Source organism: Poecilia formosa, unplaced genomic scaffold (genome assembly GCF_000485575.1).
Source record: "Poecilia formosa unplaced genomic scaffold, Poecilia_formosa-5.1.2 Scaffold96, whole genome shotgun sequence".
Taxonomy (NCBI): domain Eukaryota; kingdom Metazoa; phylum Chordata; class Actinopteri; order Cyprinodontiformes; family Poeciliidae; genus Poecilia; species Poecilia formosa.
The window spans coordinates 2,041,386-2,051,501 of record NW_006800035.1 but is presented as its reverse complement, the minus strand read 5'-3'; the positions used below and the strand labels follow the sequence as shown (position 1 = coordinate 2,051,501).

General features: G+C 37.3%; 2 protein-coding genes across 3 annotated transcripts in view; one reads left to right on the top strand and one right to left on the bottom strand.

Moving 5' to 3' along the window:
* The window catches only part of c1galt1a (core 1 synthase, glycoprotein-N-acetylgalactosamine 3-beta-galactosyltransferase 1a), an 8,381-nt gene extending 2,767 nt beyond the window's left edge, over positions 1–5,614 (bottom strand). Inside the window, exons 1-3 of one of the 2 annotated variants that reach the window (XM_007558461.2) lie at positions 5,519–5,611; positions 5,199–5,350; positions 1,450–2,120 (exon numbers count right to left, since the gene is read on the bottom strand). In XM_007558461.2, the coding sequence (XP_007558523.1) occupies positions 1,450–2,120; positions 5,199–5,349 (822 nt within the window). In that variant the 5' untranslated portion in view covers position 5,350; positions 5,519–5,611. Of the gene's footprint in view, positions 1–1,449; positions 2,121–5,198 lie in introns of both variants that reach the window. The other variant, XM_007558460.2, reaches the window with a different exon arrangement.
* A 3,044-nt stretch (positions 5,615–8,658) lies between these two features.
* sdhaf3 (succinate dehydrogenase complex assembly factor 3) overlaps positions 8,659–10,116 on the top strand; it is a 13,925-nt gene continuing 12,467 nt past the window's right edge. Inside the window, exon 1 of the mRNA XM_007558458.2 lies at positions 8,659–8,964. Coding sequence (XP_007558520.1) covers positions 8,788–8,964 — 177 coding nt within the window. The 5' untranslated portion in view covers positions 8,659–8,787. The remainder of the gene's footprint in view (positions 8,965–10,116) is intronic.

The following is a 10,116-nucleotide window of genomic DNA, read 5'->3' as shown; positions in this document are numbered from 1 at the left end:
CATGACAGGTGTTATGTCATGTTTATGACAGTGTCATGTCAGTCTTATTCAACCCCCTTCAAATAAAGTGTTACCGAATTGTTTTAATATTTTTACTATGAAATTTACAAAAATATTGAATGAACCATTTTTCCAGCCTAAAATGAAATTTTCTTTTGTAAATTTTAAGAACTTGTGTACAAACTTAGCCAAAAACTAATTAGTATACATATTTTTACATCACACTGTGGACAATTTCCCAGGCGTATTTTTACAACAATTTATAAATGTGTCACAATATCTCCATCACAAATTCTCTCCAACACCACAAGACTCATGTTTTTTTACAACTGTTTACAAAATGTTTGACGATGTTTCCATCACAAATTCATTTCCTCCCCTGTTAACCCCAACCCCGGGTTAAGCATATATCTGGATTTGAAAGGCCAAAGCAACGTGCTTTATCAGTACACAGTCCGTAAAATGGGCATTGAACACACTGATATTTTTTTTCACATTTACATTTAAATTAATTTTCACACCAGAAGATGGCAATAACCCAAGTAATGACATCAAGCAGAGTTCAAACGTAAATGATGTTACACAGAGAATAAGTATCCAAAACATAAAGAAGTAGATGTGCAAAAAAGACAGAGGAAACCAAGAAACAGCTGAAATTTGTCAGGATTTAGAAAGCTTTCCATCAGCTACTTGGAGATCAATATCTGTTACTTTAATATCGACTGATCGGCTATAAAGTGGTAAGCGATAACTTTTGCACAGATTGGTTCTGTTGATAAAAGGAAAGAGTCTTACAGTTTTACAACATCCCAACAGAAACAGTAATAGATGCATTTCTAAACTTCTGAATCTTCCAGTCAGTGCCATTAGATAGATAATATGGAAATATTTATAATTTCATCATAAACCAGCCACAGCCAGGCGACCTCATAAGATTTCTGAGACAGGACTTCAAAACATCAAGTGAAGAGCTATTTAGTTTTCTTTGACATTGTTTTTACATTGCATAGCAGGTTTAGTTTGATAATAAAATGTCTGGTCAGAGACTGAAATAAAACAGGTTTGGAGCTGGGAGTATAGAAGTTGCTTCAGAAGCTGGTTTGTGTGAAGAATTTGCTAAAATCCCAGCTGAGCATGAACGTCTCTCATTTCTCAGCAAACGGGACCAACTGCGACTTTCTATAAAGTATTTAATCAACTTTTGAAATGTGATTTTATTCAATGCTTATCACTGTAGCATTGCACTTTATTGCACATGCATTCACAAACGGACTAATTGTGTTGATTAGTTTGTATGTGTGGATTACCTGGGTTGTTATGTCAGATTTGCCATTAGAAATATATTTAGTGTGTTACTTCCCCTGTTGAAACCAGTTTAGCATTATATTTCCATGATACTGTTACAAAAAATATAGACTTTCCTATGAGCCAGTGGTTTGTGTTCCTTACCTCATTTGGAACATAGTAGTCGTAGATCACATACCACGGCCGAGGTCTTGGTAGTTGTCGTATGATGTAATGGTCTAGAGGAAAAGCGTGGAATGTTTGCCTGCCCTTCACGTCCCTGGTGTCCACTGGCTCCACCTTCATCGTCTCCATACATTTCCCCAGAGCCATGTCTTCTATTGTGGAGAAATGAGTACACTGTCCTGTTTGAAACCCTTTGACAAATCTCTTCAGTGCTTCTTTGCTCAGGACGTAACCTGCTCCTCCACTCATGTATCCTTGGCTGATGAAAGGCTTAAACCTTCGACCAAGGTACAAAGGTTTTTCTGGGTCAAGCTTGGATAAGATGTACTGCAGGTTCTCTATGACCACAAACGTATCATCATCTGCTTTCAGGAACCAGTTGGCTTTGTCCTGATGGTGCTGGTGGATGTACTGGAGTGCTCTGATGGTCTTCCAATACAGGTTTTCCCTCCCTTCACTCACGTTCAGCTCCACAGTTGGGAAGTCTGTCTTCACTGAACTCATGTACAGAATGTGGTGGCAATGCTTGCCCCATGTTTGCTTGACATGTTTGGTCCGTGATTCCAGGTTCCTGGGTCCCGTCATAATCCAACACAAGATCCGTGTGGAGTTAGGGGGATTCACTGCAGAGTTGTTCTTCTGACTGGCCTCTAAAAATTCAAAATAATATAAATGTTTTGTGTAGGATGAAGTGGAACAGTGGTGAGTCACATCCATAAAGCCATCGATCAACAAAATGTCACATTTTTTCAAAGATTTATTTAAGCAAAAAAATGAACTGAGATTTCAATCAAAATACAAGTTCAAACTTTTGTATTATGTTTACAGCTTATTTTGCTCAACTTGAGGATTCACATCAAAGCCACTTGTCTTTATGAGGACCTTAAAGTGGAAGTTTTATTAAAACAATCTTATTTGCTGAAGTAGTGGCTGAAGTTGTTTAGCCTGTTAGGAAATGAACAGGCTAAACAAGCTAAACATAATTAAACTAGAGTAAGTAAAAATGACTAGACACAAGAAATTAATATAAACCGCTGTCACTACACTATAAAGAAAAACAAGAACAAGGAACAAGACTGATCTAACAAAATAAGAAACTAACACAGAATAATAATGAAACTAAATTCAAATCAAACTACAAAACAACCTGAGATCCTGACACTCTAACTGTTTTTCACCTGGAACAGCCGTCCTACTGCTCTACTACCGTAATGTACAAGATATGAGGCTATCTTCAGGAAGAGTTAACATCAGCTGGCTTGAATGTGTAAATGTGACTGGCCTGAGACTGCACTGCAGCAGCTGTACTGACTGCAACATGATGGTGACCAGGTCCGGAGCATTGGTGGGTGCTGCACTGACTAACTGCATCTGGTAGCTGTAGCAACTAAAATAAGATTGGGCTTTCTTCAAGATGAAAGAAAACACAATTTATTGTTGTATTTATTTCTATCTTTCACTTATTCAGGTTTGTGTTGCAGGATTGGGATGAGACGTTAACGGATGGGTTTACTCTGAACAATGAAATTAAGTTTCAGTCAGTCATTCTTATTTGCTTTCCAACTTTGCTTGCTTGTAATGCTTTTCACACATGTCAATAGCTATTATTTTTTATTATAGATAAAATTATATTATACGCTATATATTCATTCATTTATTTATTTAACAAATAAAGACAATATAAGAAGGTATTTATACTTTATGAAAACGTAAAACCAGCTTTGAGGAATCCCAAGGTGTTTCCTGACCAGCCTCCCTCTGTGTGTGTTTCAGCATGGCTTAATTTCACTAAAGTTCCACGTTCACAGATGACTCCAAAGACTCACCAAACAGAAACTCATGCCCTTATTGAAAAATGGAACAAAATCTGAAAACTTTTAAATATACATAACTAACCAGATTAACCAGTTATAAGCTCTCTTTTGTTTGGATTGCACATTTCCTCATTCAAAGCCTCTCCCAGTCTTAAGCTCTCTTTTGTCTGCATGTCTTCTGTGTCATGTTTGTTGACAGTCAGTGCAGATGAGTGGGTTTAATGCAAACTACAGTATATGACCAGCCTTTGTTAACACCCCTGGGCTGTTCATCAGGTTTGGGGACGAGTCTCAGTCTTGATCTCAGAAGAACCGGTTCATCCCCGCTCGCCAGCGTGCCTCACCTCCAGAGAGGGCACTGCATCAAGCAGAGAAGAACATTGTTCCCATTACTATTACACATCATAAGGGATGTGTTGGGCTGCACTGTGTCTGATCCCTCACTGAGGACCAGTTTGCCATGGGTGACCCTACCATGAGGGGTGGAGTATTTTCAGTCTCATCTATTCAGTAGGTTTAAATAAATATCCAGCATGAGTCAAATTACTGTTTTTTCACATTTTCTCTAGTTATTGATATCTGCCTTCATTGTACAGTTTATACATAATTCTGCTGAATCTTTCGCACCTTTTTGTATGATGAGCTCAGTCTGATTCTTCTTAACCTGTCTTCTACGACCCAACCAAAAAGTTGAAAAAGTGGAAAACTCAGAAAGATCAAACTAGGAGAGTTGAATTTTATTTTACATTCATCAGAGTCAATAGAAGTGAAGCTGGATGTGAACTTAAGAGGGCAGAATACTGAAGATGAATCAGAAGGAGCTTCAGGAATCACTATGCTTGCTCAGCAGTTAGTGAAACAACAATTAATTGATTTCAATGTATGAATTCATATTATTGTATGCCTGCAAAAATGACACTGTGTTAATCACAGTGTCATTGGGTAAAATTGTATTTGTACTGAAAATTGCAACATGTCAGCTCACCACAGTGTGAGTGAACAAGCTGATTTGTTTTCCATCATCAAACAGCCACAGGGATCAGAAACATAAAGATTTAGATTCTATTTTAATGTGTATAACTTAAGAGTCACCTGTTTTATAAATATGTTCATCTAGTTCACACTTGCTAAATCAAGTCTGTGAGAAACATGAAATTAAATACATTTGAAATGAACATATTACATCCAAAACATTACAATTCTCTCCTCATTATTTCTGTATGAGGAGCTCAATGAGGGTGGATTCACTGAACATGGAGAATGTTACAAGAACTGGAATCCTTACCCATTCTGATATGGATTTAAAAACTCATTATTGAAATGTAACTTATAGACAGAAGATTTAGATTAGTTTGAATAAATATATACTCTACCATCTCAATGCTCCCTAATCAAAATCACAAGAATAAATGATGTGACTTTGAAGCACATTCATTCATGAATATGAATGTTGTCAGAAGCATTTGTTTGCTTGAGTTTGTCAGAGTGCTTACCTACCCAACCTGCACAGCAGGTTGTTTATCTTTTTTTAGCATCTAGTTTTCTTGTCAAAAATTACCCACTGGAATGACTACGGGTAAATGTTATTATGGCTATTTTAAAATAGCCATAATAACATCAATTTATTTTTAAACGTGTTGTTCCTTTGTAGAAGTGATGATGACAATAAGGTTTAAATTTTATTTGAGCCAATATAATTTTAATATTATATTGTCAGACTGCACCTTCTACACTTGTTTCCACTAAACAGAAAAACAGCTATAGTGACAAGCATATGAAATCCTTAAAAGACGGATCATTTCTACTTTCACAGAAAAACCACAAACCGTTAAAGCTAATGCATACATTCTGATAATTACTCTGGTCACTTTAAGCTCACATTTTATAACCTAGAGTTACCAAATAAGAACGTACCTGTGTGTACTTTGTAGGCACGAAGTCGATTCTTTTCATACGTCACTGAGTCTGAGACCAGCTCTACTGAAAACATGGAGGTCAGCAGCAAGCGAAGAGACAAATATCCAAAAATCAACCCGATGGTGAACGTCACACTTGTAGGCCTCATTCTTCAAAAATAAATAAATAAATAAATAAATGAAATGAATAAAGACCTGAGAAAAAGATATGTATTCATAAAGGAGTCACTTAAAATATTAAGTTTTCAATTATCTAAAAACAATAATAACTACATCTGAAGACAAATAAATAAATAAATGAATAAATAAAGGTTTTACATTAATGAACGGATGAAATCTAGTTCTACCAGTGATGAGCTGACAGTGTTCAGACTGACTGAACAGCAGCAGGTGTTAAACTTACTTTTATTCAAAAGGCGGAGCAAAAACCAACATTGACCTGGTGTAACTGTACCTGAGCAGTCAGAGGGAACAAAAAAAGAGAGAGGGGAGGAGTTTGGAGGCTTGTTTGCCTTCTGAGCAGGTTCTGCTGCATCAGAGTTCTGAAGAAAACAGGTTGAGCTGCTGTTGTGCCATAAACACTCGTTCATCAGATAACAATTGTTAAAAGTCAGACATGGCTTCATAGCAGAGAAGAGTCTTAGCAGGTTCATGAGAAATGGTCACCTTCCTTTCTTACCTTTCTCTCTCTTTCAAGCTCACATCATCAGCGCACCATGAAATAACTTAGAAAAAGCTCAGATATCAAGGGCACATCTAATACATAATAAACATTCAGAATCATACAAATGGGTTTATTGCTACATATTGTGTTTATAACAATACTCAATGAAAAAGCATTTATGTCAAACAAAAACAAATTAAATATGTGTCATGCAACATGTATGATTGCGTGTTTAATTTGTCTGAGTAATATTTTCCTTGAATCCTGCCTTTTATTATGTACTGATTAAGATCGCTGTACTAACATGTGAACAGCAGGTGGCAGTGCTGCACCTGGAGTGGCTGAAAGGAGTTCAGCTGGAATGTTTCCAGGTCCCTCATTCACCTCCAGGGTGATAAACTGATCAGGTCACTTAAGATTTAATTCATGCTTTAATAGCACATGGAATGTATTAATTTTTGCTTTCATTTTTCCTCTGTGGTGCCATCAGCCATTTTTATGGTGTTGTTGGTTAGAGAAGCAGCAGCTTATCTACGAGTACATTTAAAAAATAATATTGCATAAAAGTTCAATATTTCTTGCCAGTGATTTCAGAAAGTGAAACAGTTATTTAATAGATATTAATTACACATAGAGTAAAATATTTCAAGCTTTTATTCATTTTTGCAGTTTTAATAATTACAGCTTACAGTATAGAAAATCCAAATTCAGCGACTCAGCAAATTAGAAAATTATATTAGACAAATTAAAAACATGTTTTAAGCAAAAATGTCAGGATTTTGAAAACTCTGTACATCTCTACAGACTCAATACTTGGCAGTTCTCCTCTGGTGTTACTGCATCAATGCAGTGTGGCATGGAGGACAGTCTGTGGTTCTGATAAGGTTCTGGAAACCCATATTTCTCTGACAGCTGCCTTCAGGTCATGTACCTTGGTGGGTCTGATGTCTCTCATTTTCCTCTTGGCAACAGCCTAGAGATTTTCTAAGGGGTTAAAGGTCAGGGGAGTCTGCTGGCCATTCATGAACAGGAACTGTTGTTGTTGGTACCTTTGGCAGTGTGGAAAATCAGATCAGAATGTCCATCCAGCTTGTTAACAGAGGGAAGCAGGAGGAGCTCTAGAGTTTCCTGCTAGAAACTCTGTGCATTGACTGTGAACTTCAGAAAACCCAGTGGACCAGAACCAGCACTAACACTGGAGACTTCAATGGACTTCAATCAATGTGAAATCTGTGCTTCTACACTCTACTTCCAAACACAGGAAGCTTGATTTCCAAATGAAATCCAGAATTTACTTTAATCAGACAACATAAATCTGGAAGGCTGAACAGCAGGCCAGATTCTTTTCTTCTTAGCCCAGGTGACTCTGGTTCAGGAGTGACTTGAGACATTTGCAGCCCATTGTGTTTGTGTGTGTGGTGGCTCTTCTGGAGTGGATTTCACTTGACAGTCTTCTCAAGGCTGCAGTTCTACCTGTTACTGGTGCACCTTTTCCTTCCACACTAATTCCTGTAATACGCTTGGAAACAGAACTCCGAGCAAGCGGCTTCTTCAGCAATGACCTTTGGTGTCATTAACTGGTCTGTCTTCTGGATGTCTGTGCAGTTAGTAGTTCTCCTCATGATTGTGTAGCTCAGTAACCTGTAAAGCTTTCCTGAACCTTTAGATAGCTTCTCACTCTGGATAGAGTAAGAAGCTATCTAAAGGTTCAGGAAAGCTTTACAGGTGTTTGGAGTTAACTGACAGAGTAGTGTGTGTTATGACTGGCTCAGCATCACAAAAAAATGAGAAACAATGTCTTGAGTTACAGTACATAAATAAAACATTCATGAAAGTTAAAATATGAAGTTACAAAAACTACAATGAAATGTGAGTGTCAGTATCAGTGAAGTAACTCAAACACTGTGGGACAATAAAGGATATTTCTATTCCATGATATTCTTAATAAAGACTATAGGAATAATTTCCAACCCACCTATAGATGGCCTTATTCCTCTTTTACTGAAGACACACAATCCAGCTGCAACAAAACATTTCCCAGTCAAATTTAAGAAACCTATGAGCAGATTGTACAAGTCCATAAATAGTAATCCTGTTTTTCCTGTTTTATGCTTTACAAAGAACAGCAAATATATGCTGATTTGCATAGATTATTAATGATTTGTTTTCTCTCAGTTATTTTTCTCCACAGAAGCTACACCTGGTCTGGCGTTCTGTTTGGATGTGATTCTTTCCTGTAGGAGGACAAAGGTTTGACAGGTCAGAGTTGCAGAATGAATAAAACTGACATACAGTATTTATAACAGATAATATAACAGTTTTCATGCAGTGGTTTATGTAAGAAAATTAAGAAGATTAATATATCTGCAGACTGCTTTTATTTGTCATCTTAAAATACCAATAACAGGCATTGTTTAGAGATGGATTAATCACAGGGCCTCAGGTGGCAGGAATGCACCTCTTACATAAGGTCAGAGGTGCCTTATGTACCTCTTACATAAGGCATCTTATGTAAGAGGTTTAATGTCACCCTCAGAAAAGAGACAATAATATGCAGTTTTTTATGGTACCCGGCCACTCACTGGTTGGGACATGAGAATGATTAGTTGTAATGACGGAGGTGGAAGTAAAGAACTATAAAGAATATGTGTTCAATTTTTAGTTTACACATATATTTGTGTTTGTTTTTTAACTTGTTTCCTCATAAATTAGATCAGGTCCCGACTTGCTTCCTCCTGTACAGTAGGTGGCAGTATGTTTTCTTTGAGTGTTTTAGTCAACTATTAAACACAAAGAAGAAGAAAAAGAAGAACTTCCGGGATAAACAATAACTTTGGTAAGTGTCCTTGTAAAGGCAGCTGTGTGTGGCTGATATGTCAGCTTCAAGCGCTTAGAAACACCGGGTTCGGTTCGGTTTGGTTCAATGGCGGCGTCTGCTCACGTCTCCACCATCCGCTCCCTGTACAAGAGGATCCTGGTCCTGCACCGCTTCCTGCCCATCCACCTGAGGGCCCTGGGGGACCAGTACGTGAAGGAAGAGTTCAGGAGACACAAGAGCGCAGCTCCAGATGAGGTGAAGAGCTTCCTGACGGAGTGGGAGGTAAGTGGCAGCTCCACATAGCAGAGAGGGAAATGATCATGATTCAAGCTGCTAATAAATAATTAAAGAGAAAAACAATAAAAACACATGCAGAGCAATAAAAACGTTGAGAACGAGCCCTTTATGGAAATGCTGCTGTCAAACAGACAACAGTTTCTGAACATCTCAGGTTTTCAGGAATTTTGTTCCAGAACTGTAGGACATAGAACCTGCATCCGGTGTCCAGATATCAGTATTAATATTCTCCTAGTTATTGCTGCTCTCTCTCTCTGGATCCTCCTTTCTATACTTATAGAAAGCCCGTTATGGTGGTGTGTTGACGGCTGGGCTGGTTTGCCCCGCTGCAGTGCTCCCCAGCCCTGGCAAGTGTTGTCGTGTTTCTGTTTTAATGAAGAGGAAAAAAATAATGCACTGCACTGGTTACTGTCATAACCTGTGCAGAGACTACAGGACAGATTGGATTTGATCCATTTCCTATGCTGGGAGCAAGGGAGTAAATCTCATTTCATTATTGGGGGGGACCATAAAACAGGGAAATTTTTTAAGAGCAATTTTTTTTTTTGGTTGAGGGGTCGCCAATGTTATAGAAAACTGTGGTTTAATTTTGTGTGTGTGTGTGTGTGTGTGTGTGTTCAGGCTGCACCATCAAAACTGACTAGTAAGTAGCAATGAAATGTTCAAATGTTGCTTAGATATGAGTTTGGTTCAGTGTCAGATCTAATCTCTGCTACACCTTTACAAAACTTTAGGGCTCTACATAAAAATAAGTTTTTTATTTAGAAAAAAACAACAATAAAATTCCTAAATGTTGCTTTATTACAGTGGTTCTCAATACAAGTTGTGTTATTTAAATTGTAAATTAAGTTGCTTTAAACTTTTATTTTTGTTTTTCATGTTAAAACCTAGAAGTAGAAGTTGAATATCTGGGAAGTATCATAACTTAAACTTAAAAGTCAGCACCAGAGTTTTCTAGCAAAATATTCAGATTTTATTTTGTGGTTTTAAAGGCTCTACATTGATGATGATAAGAAATAAAGGCATACTTTTTTATTTTTATTTTTTATACTATCGGCAGCTCTTCTATTCAATAGAAGAAGAGCTGCCATCGATACAGTTGCAGCCAAGCATGGTTTAATGTTACACAATACAGTT